This window comes from Rhincodon typus, chromosome 22 (genome assembly GCF_021869965.1).
Source record: "Rhincodon typus isolate 14 chromosome 22, sRhiTyp1.1, whole genome shotgun sequence".
NCBI classification, from domain to species: Eukaryota; Metazoa; Chordata; class Chondrichthyes; order Orectolobiformes; family Rhincodontidae; genus Rhincodon; species Rhincodon typus.
This window is the reverse complement of record NC_063353.1, coordinates 18693869-18717812: the sequence shown is the minus strand read 5'-3', so window position 1 is coordinate 18717812 and position 23944 is coordinate 18693869. Positions and strand designations below refer to the sequence as shown.

At 37.3% G+C, this 23944-nt stretch overlaps 1 protein-coding gene across 4 annotated transcripts in view; it reads left to right on the top strand.

The window, feature by feature from the left end:
* c22h12orf4 (chromosome 22 C12orf4 homolog) overlaps positions 1–22874 on the top strand; it is a 52769-nt gene extending 29895 nt beyond the window's left edge. For 3 of the 4 annotated variants that reach the window (XM_048610285.1, XM_048610287.1, XM_048610288.1), the window contains 5 exons: positions 4949–5151; positions 7150–7207; positions 9401–9468; positions 19524–19649; positions 22707–22874. In XM_048610285.1, the coding sequence (XP_048466242.1) occupies positions 4949–5151; positions 7150–7207; positions 9401–9468; positions 19524–19616 (422 nt within the window). In that variant the 3' untranslated portion in view covers positions 19617–19649; positions 22707–22874. Of the gene's footprint in view, positions 1–4948; positions 5152–7149; positions 7208–9400; positions 9469–19523; positions 19650–22189 lie in introns of all 4 variants that reach the window. The other variant, XM_048610286.1, reaches the window with a different exon arrangement.
* The last annotated feature ends 1070 nt before the right edge of the window (positions 22875–23944 follow it).

Genomic DNA, 23944 nt, shown 5'->3' with positions numbered 1-23944 from the left:
ATCTGTGCTGCACTCTCAGTAACTGTAATTTTAACTGCTAGATTTCAGGGGCTCGTTCCCCCATCCAGAGATAAAGGGATAACTTGTTACAATTCAATCCTTGAACTGTTCCATTCATTAGCACTGCAAATTCCAAGAGTTTAACTGCCAGTGGCCTTTTTTTTTTCTCTACCAGTTTATTTGGAATTGATGATCCTGTTGTAGCTACTTAGTGGATATTCTAACCTTGGACATTGAACAAAAACAACAACTGTTAGAAAATCAAAATTGCATAATGCCCTTCTGTTTCTTTGTAATACTAATGCAGTTAGGAAAATAACTTGTTTTTAATACACTTTCTTTTTCCTTAAGATCAGAACTGTCAGTCCATGGCCAGTTCATGTAATTTGAAGTGATTCCTTTGAATGTTGCCAGTCATCTGACCACAAAATAAACTGCCATCAGCAAATTATACAAGTACCTCCTAATTAGTCAAGGTGCCACCATTTTTATTTTACATTATAATCAGTAGATCAAATCTTATAATTTTGTGTATTAGCAACATTCTAAATGCTATGAATAATTAAATTGCATGAGATTATTCAAATGAACAATTTCCACAGGACATTTAGAAAAAAACTACACAACCACTCTAAACCAATTGCTAAAATCTCTCTATTTTTCCAGCAATTACTTCTCTGTCTGCACTACATTTTGCCATAAGAGACAGTTTGGTACAGTCGTTAGTCTGACCTAGATTTAACGTTGATCCTTGTCCCTGTTTGATGAGGTGAGGAACAAATATTGAAAGCAAGAATTTTAAGCGGAGGATTTAGAATTTGATGTGAATGGCTAATACCTAAAAGCAAAGAACATTTCATGGCACTTATTAAAACTAACAGGAAATGGGTCTGGAGTCTTTGGAATTCTCTTCCTTAAAACACAGTGGAACCAGTCTTTGAATATTTTTAAGGAACATTGCGATGATCATTATGAAACTCTCATCTTCATCTTCAACTTTTAATACCTGGATTAAAAATGATTTCTGAAAAGGACACTACTGACCGAAAAATGCATGCTCAGATCACCTGACAAGCAGAAGAAACTTGCATCAATTATGTGAACTCACTGCATCAGAACTACTGTTTTAATTTAGAGTCACTGACAATTAGTGAGACTAAAAGAAATTCAAATCTCTTGTATTGCTCACATTTGCATGGTAACCTCACATATTGAGAGATGAAAAATTGCTCACAACTATCCAGTTTGGAATGAAACAATGATGCAGATACCAGAATTTACAAAAGAACTGCTTATCAACACCGACATTTGAGAAGCATAAGAGTGAGAATGAATCGTGAACTGAAAGCCCTCATCCCTCTCTCTTTCAAACTCAAATCCGCACCAGTGGAAAAAATAAATTTGATAAGACCACCGTTCACTGAGAAATCAGAGCTTTCTGCAACCATAATACTGCTCCTGAGGAAACAGAATGACAGCTACACAGTTGGGACGTGGGTTTGACTCTCGCAACTCAGGAATATCTCAAACCTTTAAACTGGAACTCTGTTTACCTTCCTGTCTGCACAGGTACCCTACTGCCCCCATCCTCTATTTAAAACTGTAGTAGCTCTGTTTGAGTCTGTGTCCGATGCCCTATTTTGTTTTTATTTTCCTTGGGTTTAATAGATAATAAAACTCCACTACCTTTTAATCAAGCAAACCTTGGAATTGCCTCTTGTTGTTTGGATCTGGTGAACAAAGTGTAATTTGAAGTGTAATAGCTATATGCTAAAAAAGAAATTAAATCTGTTTCATAATAAACCACACCGAAGAACTTCAGATGCTAGAAATCTGAAACAAAAAACGGAACTCTGGAGGACTCTGAGCAAGTCTGACTGCATCTGTAGGGAGAGAAACAGAGTTAATGCTTTGAGTCCAGTGACTTCTTTGGTCAAAACCAAACAACATAATTGTTTGGCCAAGAAGAGATTAAAAACAAGGGAGCCAGTCATTCCACCTTACCTGGTCACAACAAATCTGATGCACAGCCTGTGATATTTTCACAGGTGAATGAGCAAATTTGAGTGGGGCAACCAAATTGTTCCTTCAAAAAGTTCTTCTTCAAAAAAGAGAAACTGCGGAAGGGTCTCGAGTCTTGAAGATTTAAGAATTGTTGACATGCATACATTTGATGTTATTGCTTTCATAGAGCAGGATGAAATAACTTATGAATACCTTTTAAGTCTTGTTCTTGGGAGAATTAAAAGGGATAGCTAAGCACTTAGATGTGTAGTTCTGATGGAAGCTCGGAAGCAGAAATTGCAAAATAACTAAATTGGAGACTGAAAATATTGAAACAAATAAATTTAAGATTGTACAACTAAGGTTATAACTGGAATTTCATTAAGAAAGGCAACAAGAATGGCCAAGAAAAAGAGACCAAAAAGGGAAAACAGAGAGATAGGAACCAAGTGAAGAAAGAGAATTTCAAGAAAGAGTACAGAAGAGAAAAAAGAATTTAGATTAAGAGAGTTCAAGCTGAGAAGGAAGTCAGAAAGCAACTCTGGTGAATGAACAACACTGAGCTCAAACGAAGGGCTAATGTATTAGTTTCCCCAAAGTTTGATGAGGAGCAGGTGGGCACCATCTTTATCTCTTCTGAAAGGTTAGCAGCAGTTAAACTGGCTAGTCCATTGATGGGGATCCCTGGTTGGGCATTGCTGTTGCAGAGCAGTCTGGCAGGGAAAGTTCTCAAAATTTACTTTATTACCTGAGGAGAGTGGCACTGACTATGAGACTGAAATAAGGGCTGTCTTTAGTGCCAGAGGTGTATAATCAAAAATTCCATAGCCTAAAGAAAAGGCCTGACCAGACTTACCCTGTTTATGAATGGCTTAAGCAGTTTGCTTTTGATCAGTGAATTTGGGCACTTAAATTTCAGGCCACTCAAAAAATTTCATGAGGTCATTTTCAAGAGTTCAAAAGCTTAATACCCTTTCCAGTTCAGACTCCTGTTAGTGAACAGAGGGTTGCAGGGCCTAGTAAGACAACAATTCTGACAGATGACTGAGTTTATACACAGACCAATAAACTCAGGGAAGCTAAGTTTTGAAGTTGTCACACACCAGATAAGGATGAGGTAACTACCGTGGAGACAGCAGGAGAGCCGACAAAGGCCAGACAAAGAAGACAGACCTCAACCAGTCAAACAGGTTGATGCAATGTGCAGGATGCAGTCCAGGTCCTGCAGGAGACACATCTATTGTGACCAAGTACAGCATTGAGGAGCCGTAGCAAATCTGGAGTCACTGGGATTCTGATGGGAATATCTCTGGCTGGAGTTGAACCTGGACAAAGGAAGACGATCACGATGTTGGAAGTCAGTCATGTCGGGGGAGGCGATGGCCTTGTGGTATTATCGCTGGACTGTTAATCCAGAGACACAGATAATGTTCTGGGGACCCAGGTTCGTGGCATATGGTGGAATTTGAATTCAATAAATATCTGGAATTAAGAGTCTAATGATGACCGTGAATCCATAGCCGATTGTCAGAAAAACCCATCTAGTTCACTAATGCCCTTTTAGGGAAGGAAACTACCATCCTTACCTGGTCTGGCCTACATGTGACTCTAGTCCCACAGCAATGTGGTTGACTCTTAACTGCTATCTGGGCAATTAGGGATGGGCAATAAATGCTGCATAGCCAGCAACGCCCTCATCCTATGAATAAATAAAGAAAAAAAAAGTTCTAGGGCATCTCTGCAAACATTGCTTAGAGTAGGGTCCTAGGCCCAACTTCAGTGGCTCATCAATGAGCTTCCCTTTGTCATAAGGCCAGAAGTACTGATGTTCTCTGATTGCTCCGTACAGTGAAGTGAAAGCAGGCCATCCTTCGGAAAGACAATAGACCACTTTCCCTCCAGGTTTTCTTGGAAAATGTAGTGACATGAGATGATAACTGAAAAACTTAATTTTATTTAGTAGGTAATTGGTTCTTTTCACAACAATTGCTGCATGCATCAAAGAAAAACACTGTTTAGCTGCCTCTGAGATTTGAAATGTGCAACTTTGACAATTGGCATAGTGCAACAATAACCCACTATCTCTGCAACAATGACCATTTGTGTTTAGCCTTCATGTTTCCAAAGCAGAGAAATTACAGGATGATGGCTGTGAGCCAAAAGTCCATGTACTGTGTTCAGAAATAGCGGGTAACAAACTGGAAGCTAGGCCAGAGTCACAGAGTCATAGCAGATGCCGAATAAATGTTGTAATTGTACCAGCCTTTAGCATCCCATTCAAGACACAAAATACAATGTCAGTTTTGTCATTTCTTTTTTTCACTCCCTGAATGTCCCAATATGGTAATTTGGGGAAAATGAAAACCGCCTTGCTTGTGGAACAACTCAATTGCGAAACTAGGATTCTTTGCTCTGACCAACTACTGATAATTTAAAACCTTAAAGTATTTCACAAGATTACGCATTCATGTGTCATGTGGTGAATACTTGTGACCACGATCACTACAAGTTTGGTAAGTACCAAAATCCTCTTGGGCGTTCCTGGTCTGTATGCGAGAGTCAGACAATTCAAGGATGAAGCTGGATAACACTACCTGCAAAGGTGGTAGAAGCTGTAACTTCCTTTTGGAATTAGAAATTGATGCTGGATCATTTGTTATACTTGAGCCTGAAATTTGTATGTTTTTGTTAACTAAAAGTATTATGGGAACTGGAACAAAGGTAAACATATGGACTATATCACAGATTAACAATGATTTTATCAAATGGTGGCACGTGGTCAAAGATCTAAATTAGCTGTTCCAGTAACTATTTTCCAAAAATCTATCTTGTTGTCAGTTCAGATATTTTTTCCAAATTATTTCTGTAGATGTGCTTTGTCTTGTGATTAAGATATATAATTAAACAGGTATAATTTTACTGCAAGATTTTTTTTTCCTTACAGGAGAATTCTATACCACAAGACATTCTAATCTTTCTGAAGTTCATGTTGTCTTTCACTTGTGTGTGGATGACAATGTGAGATCAAGCAATATTACAGCACGTGATCCTGCAATTATGGGCTTGCGGAACATTCTGAAAGTCTGCTGCACTCATGACATTACTACAATAACTATCCCACTCTTATTGGTGCATGATATGTCTGAGGTAAAGAGCAAAATATTTAGACTAAACAGATGTAGAAATATCTCGGCAGTAAAAAGAAAGCAGTTGAGTATATTATGGATCCTATTGCAGTTAGGAATCTTGTCTTTAAGCATTTGCAAGTATAATACAGTCATCTTATTGTGCAATAAGTATGTTTAACTCATACTGTCTCAAGTAGAGTCATATGTTAAAACTAAAACTTTATAAATAGCAATAAAATGCAAATAAACATGACTGATGAAATGTGATAGTGAAATTGCAGAATAATTTCAAGTGATTAAAACAAGGCTTTTGTCTGTTCGCATGATGATAAGCATTTCTCCACTTTTATATGCTGCCACCTTTCTTCCTCATTGCTACTTCAGTTCAGGGATCAAGCTGATCTGGGCTACACATTTTATAACCATATTTGGTGCTGCTTATTTATTGGCAAGAGGTATTTTTATGGTGCAATACAAATCTTGCAGCTAACTCTATCTTCTTAGCTGAAGTGATCAATTGTTATGTAGTGGCCAAGATCTGATTAAGAGCATTACTGACTGTGGGTTCATAGCATAGGAATTCATTTACACACCAACTCCTCTTCAGCATTTCGTTGTGTACACTACATGAATTCTAATTTAAATTTTAAAAAGTCCACTTCTCTACTTATGTCTATATAATTCATTATATTTTAACTGAAGTTAATTAATAACTGTATTTATACCATATAATAAACAGTGGAAATTAATCAGAAATAATTCTACCATAGTTTCTAAACTATTATGTTTAATGACGAAAAGCTAAGTACCAGCAATGTGTTTTCAGATCCAGCAACAATATTGCACGATGTCAAAACATTCCTTCACCTTTTTATTATTTAATACTGTTTCCTCATCTTATTTTGCCTCCCTTCCCACGGTGTACCAGAGATCTTGTATAAAAGTGCCTATTTTTGTTCAATTGAAGTGCTGAATGACCAGCTTCAAGAAGAACATCCTCATCAGTCATTGGAAGTTATTTTATGAAACAACCTTGTAGATTCACCTGCTTATAATTAGAAAAAAAAATCTGATATCTTAGCACTGAAAGAGTTAAAGTGTGCACCGTTTGTTATTTACATTTGCTCTTGTTGGGTTAAAAGAAAAACCCTTGCAGAAGTGCGAGTTTTTTTTCTCTCGTGTCACAAATCATTCAAAATGTACCCACGCTCGGGAATCTAACTACTGTATTCTGTTATATTACAGCGTTAAAGAGGCTGTACAACCTCCCTACTTTTATTCCATACATAGTCGAATAGTTCGATGAAAGAATTGTATTTGTCATTGATTCAGTTTTACAGTTTTGGATACAATTAAAATGCAACCACAAAGTAATTTTTCAAACCAGGAAATTCAATTGCAATTAACTTATGTTGAGAAAAAGGTATTGACTTTTGCATCTTATCAGTGTAAAATTTAAATTAAAACAAACTTTGCAGAAGTGTAAATGACCAATTTGATATCACAAATGATTATGTAGTTTGGCTACAGCATAGTTATGTTTTGAGTCTTCTGTTATTGAGTTATATATGTTATCTGAGCTGTTAAAATTTCATGTCGGTTCCACATCTATTAGGGTCATGAACAGTGTTGTGCAAAGTGAAAATGATCACCTCATAAATCCCTGGGAATTTCATAAAATGTAAAATTACTTTAGCAGCTTGAACCATTGAGGAAAGATGCCAGAGTGTTAACAATTTTAAAGTGTTTGACTCTTAGTGAATATGCTTAAAGCCCATAAGAACTATTTTACATAGCCAGGGATACTGTGCAGTTTGATCAGACAACTAAAATGTGAAAGGAATAAAAATTATGACATAATTTGCAAACGATAAGATCAAGAAAAGTACTCTGCTGAATTTCTTTCTTTTCTTATCGTAAAACTTATTTGATCTGTTCATGACAATTTATTTTTGAAATCCATTGTGAATATATCAGTTACATGGAAATTTGAGTAATGTTTTACATGTTTTAACAGGAGATGACTATACCTTGGTGCCTGAAAAGAGCAGAGCTAGTCTTTAAATGTATAAAAGGTTAGTAAATCTTTAGGGCTGACAGTTAACTTCTTTTGGTTAATGTTAATTTTTGGGAGAAAATTAATGGTTTTAACATTTGTCAATCATGGCAGTTACTCACAGAAATAGTTTTTTTGCATATCAAAGCTCAGAGGTTTATTCTGCTGAGCCATGACTTCCTTTTCTGGTTGTGGTATTGAATAAAGACGTCTGCTTTCCTCCATTCTAGTAAACTATCTTGCATCCCACTGCCCAATTCTTGCTCATTGGATTTGTGGGAAGTGGAATTAAAATTATTAAAGCCTGGCCACCAAAGAAGAATTGTTTGCAAAAATTTAAAATTTATTTATGCAGTAAACATATTTCCAGCATGGCTAAAACCCATGGTGCACAGTTTCTATTTGTAAAATTAAGGGTCCTGTTTTCTTTAAACTCACTGATTTGTGATGTAATTAATAGCACATACCAGGATTGTAAATTCTGTCTTCACACTGAGACTTAATTTGCCGTGTCAAGCCGAATTGCCGCATTATTTAGCAGAGCTTGGTTTTTAGTTTTCATCATGTAAGCACAAATTTTTTTGATAATTTCTTTATAATAGATTTGATTAATACTGCATGAATTTAAATGGATTCTGTTGTGAAATTTATATATGAAACAAACTTGAAAACGATTATTGAATAATTATGCTAGTTAAATAATTAAAGACAAATTTAACTGAAGTTAGAAGCCACAGGCCAAATTTTCTGAGTAGCAACAACATCAGGCAGTTTGCCACTCTGCTGTTATATTTTTCTGGTAAGAAATGTTTCCACGTTTCTTGCAGAAGATTCTGATTACGGTTCCTTCGGAATTGCAGAGCGTCGCTTAGATTTGACAGGTCCGTCTTAATGCAGGATGCTTGGCGAAAGTCAAACCATGTCCCCTTTACATGTCCAACAGCACAGACTGCCACTTACTCAGCTCATGTGAAATTATATGGAATGTAAAGTAATTTTGGAGTTAGGATGCCAGGTGGATAGAGTACTAGGTAAATGACGAAATGAAATGTTCAGGTTGGAACAGGCAGGTGTATTGAGTCCAGCAAGGTCGAGGGGAGTGTCAGATCTGGAAGCGGGTGAGCGGGTGGAGAGTGAGAGGCAAATGTTTTGTTGGGAGGTGGGGGGAAATGTTCAGGTCCGAGTGTTGGGATGTCTCTTTGGGAGAAGTGAGTGTCATTTCAGAGGCTGGATGTTGGGGCGGGGGTTGTTTGCTCTAGGGGTTCTCGAAGTTGAAGGAAGTTGTAAATGGGGTATGAATGTTAAGTTGGAGGTCCGTTTAATAGTTACCCAGGAATTGACTATAGCAGAACCTGCTGAAATCACTGATATAAATGGATACCAATGGAGAGTTCCCAGCGCAGGCGGAATTACCCAATAGAATCTACAGTTTCCTGGACAATTCCCTTAGACTGCTTTATCAGGGATTTCACAGGATTGTGACATGTAACTCCCACTAATACTGCAGAAACAACTATCTGGCCACTGGAAAACTCAGGCCTATATTTTCAAACGCCAGTTTATGCTTCTTTTTAATTGTTTAACATTCCATAAATTATGTGTAATAGTAAACAGCAAAAGAAAATCCAACTTGAAATTGTCTAATTCTTTGTTTCTCTTATAAACGCTTCAAGATCTAACCTATACTTCAGTTTATATTTGGAAAGTTTGTGCTTTTATTAGTGAGTTGCCATGATTGCAAGATTTAAAAAGGAAAGAATTGGACAGCTACAGGTGTTACTAAATTCCAACATGTAGAAAAGATCCATATTTGCTCTACATCTATGTTTTCATACTAGTTTCTTGGGGCACATATCTATAAAGTCTTGAGGAGATACTTGGTAGCATGGGGAAAGATTTGGTAGCAAGAAAAAAATGAATAAAGCATGAATTGTCCACCTGGACAAACAGTTTGGTATCATCATTAGAAATTTCCTAACAAGCAATTCAATGTTTAAAAAACATTATCACTGCTTATACAGCATTATTTACTATGAAAACAAAATTGCTGGAAATATACAGCATGAGTAAACAGGAGCATTTGAATAACACTTTGAATATAGGCCATCTTGAAAATTGAAAGGTTGGATGAGGAGGTAAAAAGTACAAACTGAGTAAAATTGTGATTTTTTTTTTTTAAATTTAACTCTCCTTTTTTTTATTGTTCCTTTAGGTTTTATGATGGAAATGGCATCCTGGGATGGGGGAACTTCTCGCACAGTTCAGTTCCTTGTGCCACAGGTACATATTCCTAAATAAGTGTTTCCTTTATTTATACCTATAACTAATTTGTCCCCATTCGGTTCGCCAGTTGTTATTATTTGTTTGATAGAGTAAAAGAGAAATTTAGCCTCTGTGTTTACATGTTGCAACAACAATACTAGATATCTGAAAAAGAAGTGGAAAATGCTGCAATCAGGTAAGTCAGCAGCTGTGGAGCGATCTTTACTTTTTAAACTTCACAATTTTGTACCTGTCTTAAATTCTCCTCTAGAGTTTGGATGGAAAGCCACATATTGAAGATTTCTAATACTGCTGTCCCTGTCAAAGATTTGTATATATTTTCAAAATAAAATTTGGATACAATCTTTTCTGTAGTAATGGGTTTTCTGAAATTGTTGGAGCTGCCTCACAATGCAGGCACCCAGGTTCAAATCCAACCTTAGGTGACTGTATGGAGTTTGCACATTCTCCCCACGTCTGCATGGGTTTCTGGCAGATGTTCCGTTTTCTTCCCACATTCTAAAGATGTGCAGATTAGATGGATTGGTCATGGTAAATTGCCCGGAAGGATCCAGAAATGTGCAGGGGTCATCCATGGTAAACGTGGCCTCATGGCAATACAGTCTGGGTGGGATGCTCTTTGATGCAGATTTGATGAGCTGAATGGCCTCTTCTGCACTGTAGGGATTCTATGAATTCTCTGTGTAGAAGTGATGTGGCTTTTGGCAGTTTACTATACTGTTAATTAACTATGTTAAATTGCATCTGATGTGGCTCAGGAACTTAACTTTGAAAAGGCAGTTTCGGGTTGCACTTGCTGTGGATGAACACAATGGGCTGAGAGAGTGCAACTTTCATTAGTTTCTATTTTCTCTCAGCAGACATTGCTGACTTGGCAAGGCGTGTATGCTGATAGGATTAGCATGCCTCAAGATCTCTGAGGCAATGATCTAATCCCAACAATTTACTGTATTCTTTACCGTAGAGAAGTGCATGAAGGACTGACTATTTGGTGTTCTCCATCAGGTTGTTAGTGTTCCACACTTTGTCTTTGTCATCTCTACATAACAGCTGCAATTACACAAAGGTCATTTTAATTACAGCATCAAGTGACAGATAGCTGGCAATTGTGGGATCTAGTTATATGGAGCTACCTCCAGCATTACATTGTCCAGGACTTTGCCATTCTGCCAATGATGTTTATCTTTCTGCTACTGATATCAAACTATACACTTTATTCATGTAAACCGAACATGTTTCTCAGCATTGAAATGCAATCGTGATTTTATTCGTGAGAGCAATTGAGGACTTGCTGTACATTTGTCTTGGGTCTCAGGCAGGCAAAACTGAACAGTTTTTAAGGTGTCCTCTATAGATTAACCGAAGGCATATGACATAGAATGTCAGTACCAAAGTGCAACCCTGTTTGACCCCACTGCAGATCTTAAAGCATTCCATTGTAACTGCTTATTATCACATAGTTACCATCCAAGTAGAAGTCCAGGATAAAATTGTTACTTCTTCCTTTGTCATAGAAGTATCTATAGTCAGTGACTTCTGATCTACCTCTTTTCCAAAGTCGTCTTCACATGAGGACTTGGATTAAGCAGTAGTTGACAAGTAAACCTGATACACGGTGCTGGATTTGGACATCAGCAAAAGTAGCTGGTGGATACAAACTGTAATTTCTGTCACTGTATTCCCATTAATGAGAAAGCTAAAACTGGGATGGTAGTTCCACAGAATTGTCATTTAGAGGCCAGATATGAGAGTCATTTTTGCAGGGCTCAGTATCTTTTGACTGCCCTTACAGCAACGCAAACAGTGACCTGTATCTCCAGAGTGGAACGGAAGCTTAATGGGAAGAGTCCATTATCAGACAGAGAGACAGGGCACTTGCACATCTTATAGTGAGATATGCTGCTTATAATGCCATGCAAAAGCAGCTTCACTCATGAGATCCTGGTGCCAACTTTCCACTTGGCAAGGGCTCAAACATGATCCTCTCAGTGTTCTCATAAAATTATGACTATCTGTCTTGGGTTGAAATGATGCTTCTGATGATAGAAGCTCAAAATGAAGGGACTTGAAAATCTGATCCAAACCAAGTGGGTCCAAAGTACTCCATTGTCAATGGCTGAACAATTTACATATAATGTTAGTCCAGATTTGAGCTCTTTCTGTGTACTGTGTATTTATTTTCTTGTTGGAAGTTGCTAGTTCACTAAACAAAAAGTGCCTGACTTTTTCAGCAGTAGTATCAACTGGAAATATTGAGTTTTAACAAGTAAAGGAGTTATTTGAGAATTTAATGTTCAGTCAGAAACTTAAAGTGCTTAGTCAGTTCCTGTTGGCTACTGGTAATGCACTTGGCTGAAAGTCTACACAAGTATTGCCAAAGCAATAACACACAAGTTTGGAAAAATAGTAAATCCACTAGGAGTTAGCTTATCCATTCAGTCATATACAAGTTGCGGCTGTGGCAAATAATGACACAAAAATTACTGTTTTATAAACTTATTCAGCATTACTTCCTGTTGCACTAAGTAATGGAAAGTCTATAGTACACAAGATGTCCAGAAGTCATGTGGAAAAGGAATAAATAAAGTATGATTTTCAGAATGCTATTCATGAGTACATTCTTGGATTAAAGCTTGGATCATAAGCTGTTAATGTTTGGTATGATAAACAAAGCCATAACTCTGGATAAAAATTTGCTTAATCCTCCTACAATTTCGTAACCATTTTCGCTTTATGACAATCAAGACTTACGTCAGTTTACATTCTTGTTTCTTTTCAACTGTATCAGCAGATCAAATGATTTGTAACATCATGAATTGCTGCCTTATTTAAGTTGAGAAAGAGAGTAAAATGTGCAAAATTTAATATGTTTTGTAAACAATACGTCTTGGGATGAGTTAGGTAGGGTGTCTACACAGCTGTTATAACCTACCACTTAGTCTATGGCTGAGAGATTTTTGCTTTGAGGTGCATGCCAGAGAGAACCTAGAAGAATTTGAAAAAGGTATAGCAGGGCAACATACCCTTCCAAAAGAAATTTCAGTGGTAAAATAAACTATGATTTAATCTACATAATTGTAGAATCTTCAACTAAAATCCATCTGTTAGCATTTACTCCTCTATTCTTTACACTGAATCTGAGTTTGTATTTACATAGCCATAGTCCTGTCCCACCTAATTATAATGGAAAATTGCAATCTGAAACTTGATTTAGAAGAATGTAACGTATCTCTAAGATTCTTTTGTCAACTAATTTCAACAGGTTAATATCGTTGGTTAAATAGCAGAAAAAAGCATTTCATGCCAGCTAATACTTGCACAGATTAAATTCCTGATCTGAATCAGCATTATTGCTAATGTCAGCAGGAAAATGTAATGAAACAAGTAGAGTGTGGAACACTATGGAATTCAGGATAGAACTTGATAGCCAAACCTTTCTCACATTTAGGAAACAAAGTGACAGGCAGTTAAAGGTTTCCATGCTTGTACATTTTCCCCTTTCATCAAATAATATAGTGCAGAAAGAGGTATTAGGCCAATCAAGTTTGTACCAAATCTTTTGGACAGCAATTCAGTTAGTCCATAGCCACTGCCCTCTACCTTTTCCCAAGTCACTGCAACTTTTCTCCCTCAAATTAGGAAACACATTTACACACAAACAGTGGTAGAAATTTGGAACTGTCTTCCATATTAATGCTTTAACAACAGTTAATTTAAAATTTGAGGTTTATTTTTGTTAATCAAAAGTATTGGGAACCTGGAGCAAGACAGGCATGTGCAGGTTAGATTGCAGATCATCCATGATCTGTTTGAATGGTAGAACAGTCTTGAATAATTAAGTGGCTTATTTCTGTTCTTATATTTCTGTGTTCAAGTATTTCTCAATTTTCTTCTTGAAAGTTGTCATTAATCTGTAGCCACCACCCCATCCAGCAGTGCATTCCAAATCCTAATTACATCAATATTTTTCCTCATGCCTTGGGCACTTTTGTAAGACACCTTACACCTCTGCTCCTGGTTAGTGACCCTTCAGCTATTGGAAACAGTTTCCCTTTATTTACTCTTTCTAAACTCCTAATGATTTTAATGTCTGTAGCGAATCTTCTCAAACTTTATCTGCTCTAAGGGGAGCAAACCCAGCTTCTTCAGTCAATACACATAACTGTAATTCCACATCCCTGTAAACATTCATGAAAATCTCTGCCCTCTCCAAAACCTTACTCTCATTCCTGAAGTGTGCTGGTACCACAGTTGAACTAGTATTTTAGACAGGCTTAGAACAACCTCTTGTCTTTTGTATGCTGTGCTTTTATTTCTAAAGCTCAGACAGGTTCCCATATGCTTTATTAACCTGTCCTGGCACGATCAATGATTTGTGCATAAACACTCCAAGGTGTCTTTGTTCTTGCATTCTCTGTTGAAAACTGTACATTTTTAGCTTGTTTTGTGTCTTCTCATTCTTCCAACCAATATGTATCACCTCAAACATTTCTGCATTGTATGTTTATTCGTCTTCCTATTCCACCAATCTGTGCTCATGAAGTTTGTTGCTATCTTCCTTGCTGTTCATTGCATTTCCAACTTTCTTGCTATCTGCAGATTTTGAAGCTGTGCTCTGTAACTGTAGTAGTTGTAATGAGATCATCATAGAATTCTGTGCTTCTCTATCTGCTTACCATATTCAATGGGCTTCAAAATAGACCAAGTAGTGTAACAATTCATTGTTTCTCAACTGCAACCAAGTAGCTTTGCCTTCTGACATTCTCATTTGCTAGTAACATTCCCTCTATGCTGCACATGCTCAGCCGCTCCAAGGTTTCCTGCACGGTGATTGTTGCCAGTGTGCCAATTGTGGCAATGACTTCCAGTCCAGAAGTCACTGCCATGTATGGAACTTGGAGATCTGTGAAGCCATAAAAAATGGGAATGCTGCTTTCTAGCACTGTAATATTTCTTTGCTCAAAACTGCTGCTCCTTTTAGACTATAAAGTATAGGAGCAGAATTAAGCCATTTGGCTCATCAAGTCTGCTCCATCATTCGATCATGGCTGAAATAGGTTTCTCAACTCTATTTCCTGTCTTCTCCCTGTAACCCTTGATCCCCTTATTCATCAAGAATCTATCTATCTATCTTTGTCTTAAAGACACTCAGTGACTTGACTTGACCTCCACTACTTTCTGGGGTATAGAGTTCTACAAATTCCTCGCCTCTGGCTGAAGAAATTCCTCCCCATCTCAGATCTAAAGGTTGGTCCCTTCACTTTGAGGCTGTGCTTTCATGTCCTAGTCTCTTCTACTAGTGGGAACATCTTCTCCATGTCCACTGGGGAGGTGATGGCCTTGTGGTATTATCGCTGGACTATTAATCCAGAGACCCAGTTAATGTTCTGGGGACCAGGGTTCAAATCCCGCCATGGCAGATGGTGGAATTTGAATTAAATAAATATCTGGAATTAAGAGTCTAATGATGAACATGAATCCATTGTTGATTGTTGAGGAAAAACCCATCTGGTTCACTAATGTCCTTTAGGGAAGGAAACTGCTATCCTTTCCTGGTCTGGCCTACATGTGAATCTTGACCCACAGCAATGTGGTTGACTATTAACTGCCCTGTGGGCAATTAGGCATGGGCAATAAATGCTGCCTAGCCAGCGACGTCCTCATCCAATGAATGAATTTTTTAAAAACTATGCCGACCTCTCGGTATTCTGAAAGTTTTGATGAGATTCCCCTCTCATTCTTCTAAACTCCGTCAAGTACAGACCCAGAGTGCTCAACCACTTTCCTCCTCCCTGTCTTTCCTGAATACTTTGTATCCAAGAAGCACCCAATCTACCTCTTTTTTTTTTAAAAGTGTAGGGCTTAGAATATGATGTTGTGGTGAAAACTATGTGGCTATTTGTCCTTACAGCTTACCAACATTATGAATCACACTTAATGCAAATATGCACATACCTCCAAACCTTAAACCTCTGAGTTTTGCTGAAAAAAAACATGATAATGTAAGTTTTGTGATTCTATCCTGATTAGTGCAAGGAAAAAAAAGCTTCAGCAGCCTGTTTTTCTTCATCTCATGAGTCATGACAATTGAATTTTGTTTTACAATTGCGTTCCTAAAGTTTGCAATGCCCTGTGCCTCACAGTGCGAGACTCTTACCTCTTAAGAGTATGGTAAGAGTAATGATCCTCACTGATATTCAATGTTGAATAGAAGTTTGAGATTGCGTATCATGGAGGATTCCTATATTGGCTGCTATCCTCCTGTTTCTGGCTGGCTACTCATTTGCTGTTTTAACTCTTGGTCTGTAGTGTAACTACGTAGCAGAACCTGTGATCCAGGAAATATTCAGTCGTCTATGTGCCCTGGAGACAATCCAAGTGTCCCTCAAGCTCAGAAGTCCTCTGCATAAGTTTGAGCAACTCATGGCATTTCCTTTAAACATGGAGTTTGGTGCCACATGTAGGGCCCTGAATTTCTCCAGTGATGCAAAAATTTCAAGCTATGGGTCATGGCTGTCCCTGAATTCTGATTAGATACTTAAAATCAACTCCTTAGGTACAATGTAATTATTCATATAATTGTTAACCAGGCTAAAAATATAGTTAATACATTTATTTTAATTCACTCCTGAAAATGAACTAAGGAACGACTCAATTATGTAGTCAAGTTAACAAGCCACTGAGATACTAAACAAAAAGAACCTAAATGTTAGATGTCTAGCTACTTAAGCTAGATATTTGCATTAAAATCCCTGGATTCTGCAGGTACTTTTCATTTCAGTACGAGGAACTATCTTCATCCTTACCCCTAAATTCCTAACATTGCCTTTGCACTGTTTGTCTTATTATTTTAACAGTATATTTGTTTTACATGTTATTTCCTCAGTGAAAAATACTTCTAAGGTATGCTGCTATTAATTGTTTTTACGTAGCCATAGACTTTTTGCCATTTGCACAAGAAAAATGGAACTTTGGTTAATTAATAACTAAGTGAACTTGATTTTGCTTACAGAACGTTTTAGGTTTTTTATATACAAAAGTTTGATGTTACCATTCAACCTTGATATCTTTAACATCACACTTTTCATCAATACCTATCAATTGATAACTCAGTAGTGTGCCATTGCTGTTTCTATTTTCAAATTTGAAATGATTGTATGTACATACACATCTTACTATTGAAAATAATTCTTTTTAATACTTCAGTTATTATTGAGGGGAAAATCATTGTGGTAATATCCTATTGTCAGCGAAAGTGAATTTTCTTTTGCTTGTGTAATTCAGTATAAACTGATACCTTTTAAATCTCTCCATTAACAAGTACTTAAAAGAACTGCAGTATTGAACTAGAGATAACAAGGTGTAGAGCTGGATGAACACAGCAGGCCAAGCAGCATCAGAGGAGCAGGAAGGCTGACGTTTCGGGCCTAGACCCTTCTTCAGAAATTATTGAACTGTTGACTCTCTTAATCGCACACTTCACCTTGAATCCCATTGGATTTTAAACAGGAGAGCAAAGCGTTGCTCGTACCCTGAGTTGTCTTAATTTAACTTTAATTATGAACATTAACGTATCTAGTTTGGGTAGCTTTCGAAACAAAAATAGTCGGAAGTACTCTTAAAACCTGGAAAAGCAAATGATATTTTTGCCGCAGATGTATCTTGACCTTCTGGGTATTTCTATCTTTTCCATAATTGCTTTTGTATTTCCAGCACTTGCAATATTTTATCTTTTCATTTTCTGGACTACAACAACTGCAAATTACTAGGAAGGATTTCAAGGAGAATTGTAGAACATTTTGAAATTAACTTCTGTTATTTTGCTGTTAGCAGCAGTGAAGACTCCACAGTCTGATATTTGAGGTGTGCCTCATGCAATGACTTGTCTTTTCTCTATTTGCAGGATTTCATAATGCAATTGATCCCTTAAAACACATCTTTGAACTTGTTGAGCCTTGGTACTCTAGCTTTGTAATCATCATGAGAGATATGTTGGGTCAGATATTTACTACGTAAGCAAGTGACTTTGAGCTGTATGATTCCATATATTTTAGCGAAATGTAACCTTGTAACAATGGTAAACATAGAGTTACCAATTGAAGCTTTCACAGCTTCCTCACTCTAGTGGAGATAGCAAGAACTGCGGATGCTGGAGTCAGTCAATACAGTGTGGAACTGGAGGAACATAGTCGGTCAGGCAGCATCAGAGGAGACATTTTGGGTTTACACCCTTTAGCCCTGATGAAGGGTGTCAACCCGAAACATCAACTTTCCTGCTCCTCTGATGCTGCCTGACCTGCTGTGTTCCTCCAGCTCCACACTGTATTGACTCTTCCTCACTCAAGTGCCAGCTAGAGATCCTTGGGAAGGGGCCAGCAGCACAATCTAATGAGGGGAAGGTTGGTGATGGATTCTGGGCAGGTGTGGATGTAGTGACTGGGAGAGAAGAGGGGATCCTTTGTGTGTTACACAAGATAATTTCAAACTTCAGAAACAGTCAGATCACAACAGAAGTGTAGGATTTTAAATGTGATTCCAAAAATGACTAATAGAGTCGGCAATAGTAAATGTTTGTTCTTCAACTGCAAAACCACTTGGGCTGTCTCTTTATTGCGGTAGAGATGGATGAGATCAGATGCATCACAGCAAGAAACACGACAGGACAAACGCTGATATGCCTGAAATGTACAACTGGCATTGTTACTTATACATGGCTGACACTTTAATATCAAAGCTGGTTTGCCATCAAAAGAATGGGATATTTCCAGAATTAAACAGGCTTGGAATTTACAGTTGGAAAATCCCAGGAATATCTAGGGAGGTGAAAGCCCACTCTGCAATTTTGTGTGCAGTTTAAATAAAAAAAATTAAAATCCTAGTGAAAACATTTGGAAAATGAGAACAATTCTGTATTGTAGATTCTTACAATAACATCCTGCATTTACGTAGCACCTTTAGTATAGTAAAATGTCCGGTACACTTTGCAGAATTATCATCTGACAAACACGACCATTGAGTTATGTAATTAAGATCTAGGACAGGTGACCAAAGCGGTGGCTGAAGAGGCCTTGAGGAGAGAGGTGTGAAGAAGTCTAGGTATTTTCTAGTTTATGGCCGAGACATCTGAGAATAAGGCCATCTACGGAGGGCCGAAGGAAATTGGGCATGCATAAAGGCCAGAGTTAAAGGAGATTTGGAGCTGGATTAGTTCACAGAGATTAGTAATCTAGCGATGTGCAGAGATGGGGAATATTAGATAGCTTTGGTGATGAAGAGGGTATGGGCTCAGCTCAGAGATATAACGGACAAAGGTAGAAACAGATGTCATTTGTAGCAGGGATGGAGACACTGGCTTCAATTTATTCCAATATTTATTTGTAGAAATATTCTATCATTTAACACTGGATGTTGGACAAACAGTGAGACAATTCCGCTGCTGTGCAAGGATCTAAAATGCTAATGGCAAAGTAGAGCTTGGTGATGTTGGTATACGTGTTTGACATGCATGTGGGATTTTATGCTGTGCTTTTACATGTTATCGCTGATGGGTAGCATATAAATGAGGAAGGAGTGTGAAATATGTCAAGATGTGAAGTCTAGTTTATGGGGAATTCTAAATTCTGCCTGAAAACAGTTCTCTTTGTGTCAATTTACCGCACTTCCTCAGGTAAGCTGCCAAGATTACTTGAACTCATCACCAAGTGCAGTGTACTCCAGTACAGTATTAAACTATATTTTAAAGAAAATGCTCTGGTGCAATGAATATCCTGAGCACTTTGGGAAAGCATGCATTGCTGTCCAGTTTAATAGCTTTTAACTGACCAGGAAAAGCATCTGCAATTGCGAATTTAGGCTTGTGCAAAGCTTATTTCTGGCAAGTAGAGTGTAAATTGCAGCCAGGAGTTATTGGAAAGACCTTGCAGACTGTCCTTCACACTCTGTAACTACCGGACTCTTAGCCATCGTGCAATATAAGTGCAATCTGAGTATGCATACCGCTGTTAATGAATGCTGTGTACTATGCAACTTAAATTATGATTTTGTATTAACAGAGTATTTCAGAGGAAATGTTCTACCAGTTGAGCAATATGCTACCTCAGATTTTTAGAGTTTCATCTACCTTGACCCTGACCTCCAGACGATGAGCAAACACAATTATCCGGTGAACAGTGAGTGAGGTATGCTGACAGGTCACTTTTCTATGCCCTTTGGACAATTTTTTTTAAAATCAAAATTGTGTGATGTTTTCCATGGAATGAGAGAACAAAATTTTTGCTCACTTCAATAGAATATTAAGCAGTTACAATTGTGTTTTAAGTTGAAATAACAATCATAACTAATATACTATTTGTACTGTTACTGTAATTGTTAATACGTTGTAATAATGACATTTGTCTCCTTTCATAAACTGAGGATTTACTGAGCACTGTTATTTGTAAGTAAATTTAATGAGCTTGTATCAAATTCCTCTTTCAGCAATTTCAACAAATTTGATAGATGATGCCCTGTTTATTTTAAACAAGTTAACTCTTCCACTAAAATAACAGAGAGGGATTCAGTATTAAATACACTCAGCTTTTGAACAGTCACATCTTCAATAATGTACATAATGTTGAGAAAATATTAAAAATAATTTCAGTTTTTGTGCATTAGTCATCTGTATATCTGAATTGATGCTGCAAGCCCAAGAATAATTAAATTTGTGAAATTGCTTACAATGCTGATAATTTTCATACTTTTATAGACATTGGTATTTAATTTATATAACTGCTTGAACTATATTCCCACAGATCCTTTGTTATCATCATGACAGCTGGTTGTATCAATCTGCTGCTTCTCACCAATGAAGTATTCATTTTAACCGTTCTTAACTCCATGACTCAAAGTACAAAAAGTTGTGTTGTTACAGACATGTGTATGCTGAAGTAGTTTTAAAATCTCGTAGTAATGGAAGAAGAAACACTTATGAGGGGATTAATGCAGGTTTATTTCAATTGAGCTACAAATTTAAACTGCTGCCATGGTGCTCTAGCCTGAATTTAAATCATAGCCCTTGATTTATGGGATATTTGGAAATCACTGCTTAGAGGAGACATGGGTACAGTTTGTGATTAGACTCTGCATGCATCACATCAAAAATTAAAACTTTTATAACTGAAAAGTAATGTTTTAAAGACAGCATAAGCAATGAAGCAGTCAATATTAATTTGAAGCATTATTGCTCATTTATTTGACTGACATTGAAATAGTTCTTACATCACCCAGTCTATTATTCATTATTTTATTTATGTTTGCCACGTGATTGAAAGGAAGTTTTAATGTTCTACTCTGCTTAGTTTGGAGATTTAGAAACCTTTTTAAATGATCCTAAGTTGGGATTTAATATTTATTAGAGTCATACAGCATGGAAACAGACCCTTCATTCCAATCTGTCCGTGCTGACCAAGTTTCCCAAACTAAAGCTAGTTCCTTTCACCTGCGTTTAGCTCATATCCCTCTAAACCTTTCCTATTCATATACCTGTCTAAATGTCATATCTTTATCTGCATGTACCACTTCCTCTGGCAGTTCATTCCACATACGAATACCCTGTGTAAAAAAAAAAAAAAAAAAAAGTTGCCCTTCCGGTCCCTTTTTAAATCTTTCTCCTCTCACCCTAAAATTATGCCCTCTAGTTTTGAACTCTGCAACCCTAAGGAAAAGACTTATCCATGCCCTTCATGATTTTATAAACCTCTATAAGGTCACCCCTCAACCTCCTATGGTCCAGTGAAAAAGTCCCAGCCTATCGAGCTTCTGTTATAACTCAAACCCTCCAGTCTTGTTACATCCTTGTAAATCTTTTCTGCACACTGTCCAAATTAATGATATCCTTCCTGTAGTAGGGCAACCACAACTGTACACAGTACTACAAAAGTGGCCTCACCAACGTCCTGTACAACCACAACATGACGTCCCAACTGCTATACTCGGTGGTCTGATCAATGAAGGCAAGCATGCCAAATGCTTTCTTTACCACCCTGTCTACCTGCGATGCAGCTTTCAAAGAACTATGTACCTTCAATAGTTATTTCCAGGGCCAGTTAGTACAGAATCATTTGCCTCTGTAATCCATATTGAGTATATTGAAGAAGCTAACATACTGTATTTGAACAAAAAAATCCATGGTTTTGGTTTATTCCACATTCTGTTAATGAATCTAATATTTGTATTTGTTGATGGAGTTGCATCACATGAGGCTCACCATTCTTTAGCATTATATCAGTTACACTTATGGAAACTACCAGAAGCACAACTCACAAGTTTACCAAAATAAGCCCTTTTGAATTCAGTAATAAAAATAATTTATTAAAAGTAAATTTTTGAGAGGCTTGTATGAAAAATCCTAGAATCTTCACCTACAGCTTTTGTTTAGAATTCAAAACAATGGTGCAATTAATTCATTTTTGACAATTTAGAAACAAAGTGCACCTTATATTCATTGTGAATATTTTGTTCAAAGTAGTGACTGCTGCAAAGACCACATCATTTTTGTTTTTCTTTATTTTGGACTGTGGAGCATAATGGGAAAAGGATACCACTGTAAACCAAGGACTGTGGAAGGAATTGCCACACTTTAAAGAAATAAGTTATGGGTGCATAGCTTCTTAGTGAGCAAAACAGGGGCTGAAGGTATCAGACTGCAAGAAACACCATCTCTTTTTATCTGCCTCTGCAGTGAAAGATGGCAAATCTATCCCACCATTTGCTATAAGCTGGTGCTGCTAAGAAGTGACTACAAGATTGAACGATTAATGTAGGAACCATTAAAAATCAGGATTGGAAGAAGCAAAAGGGACACCTCATCAAATCCTATGGACTAGTGCAAATGAACTGTGTTTCGCCAGTATTTTTCCCTCCTCTTGTAACATCTGTTCGTTCGACCATTTTTGTCTGCATATACGTATAGGCTTTAAGAAGGAGATAGAGCTTTACCCAGCAAAGTTATAAGATAATTCATACTTTGTTTTCCAGTGGTTAGAACTGATTTCTCTGTAATAACTAGTTGTTTCTTGTTTAAAGAAACCTGGTCAGTGTTTTCTCTTAATCAGATTCCATCAGATAGGTAAGCTGGGGCACTTTGAGTAATTTGATTAAGTCTTTAATTTTTGTAATGATCACAGAGTAGAGAGGTTCAAGTATCAGTATACTTTCTCATGACACTACTGAGTGCAAATTGTTCCCTTTATTTACAGGAACAAGCGCAGTACCTTGTTTTCTGCAAAACGTTAAATGCTATTATATCAAAGCGGCTCTGTACATTGAAATCCACCAAGTTCATCTGAGTAATAACTTTGAAGAATATTTTGTCCACACTGTTCAGCATTTTTGTAAACTTCTTATTAAAGAAAAGGTTTAAAATATTGTTACATGAAAGAAATCTTGATTCTACAGTCATTTGCCTTTGGATGTTGATTTTACTAATGGACATCTGAACTGTTTCAGTACAATAATGTTCTGTTTAAGGGTCTATTTTATAGTTACAAACACTTGTTCGTATTTGATCACCTGTGCGCAGCCCAAGAAAATTATGTGGGAGCACCCTAGTCTGTTCAATGATCCTCAGAACCATAGAAATGGGAGCAGGAGCAGCCCATTTGAGCCTGCTTGGCCTTCAATTGTGGCTAAATATCCAACTCGGTACCCTGTCCTCACTTTCTCCCTATACCCTTCGATCCCTTTAGTCCTAACAACTATATCCAATTCCTTCTTGAAAACATTCAATGTTTTGGCCTTAATCACATTCTGTCGCAGAGAGTTTCACAGGTTCATCACTCAGGGTGAATAAATTTCTCTTCATTTCAGTCCTAAATGGGCTACCTCTGATCTCTAACCTGTGACCTTTGGTTCTGAACTCCAGTCATGGGAAATATCCTTCTTGTGTTTACTCTGACTAGTCCTGTGAGAATTTTACAGGTTTCTATGGTATCCCCCCCACATCCTTCTAAACTCCAATGATATAGTCCTAACCAATCCTGTCTCTCTTCATACGTCAATCCTGCTGTCCCAGGAATTAGCCTAGTAAACTTTTGTTCTACTCTGTCTACAGTCTGAGCAGCCTTCCTCAGATAAGGAGAGCAAACTGCAACAATATTCCAAGTGTGGTCTCACCAAGGCACTTTACAATTGCAGCAAGACATCCCTGATGTCCAACATACTATTTGCGTTTTTCACCACTTGCTGCACCTACATGCTTAATTTTAGTGACTGTTGTATGAGGACACCTAGTATCATTGCACTTTTCCCCATTTATCACCATTTAGGTAACAATCTGCTTCCTGTTTTTACTACCAAAGTGGATACCTCACATTTATCCACATTATACGTCATTTCCCATCCATTTGTGCAGTCACTGAACTTGTCTAAATCACACTGAAATATCTTTGTATCTTCCTCACAATCCATTCTCCCACCATGCTTTGCATCGTCTGCA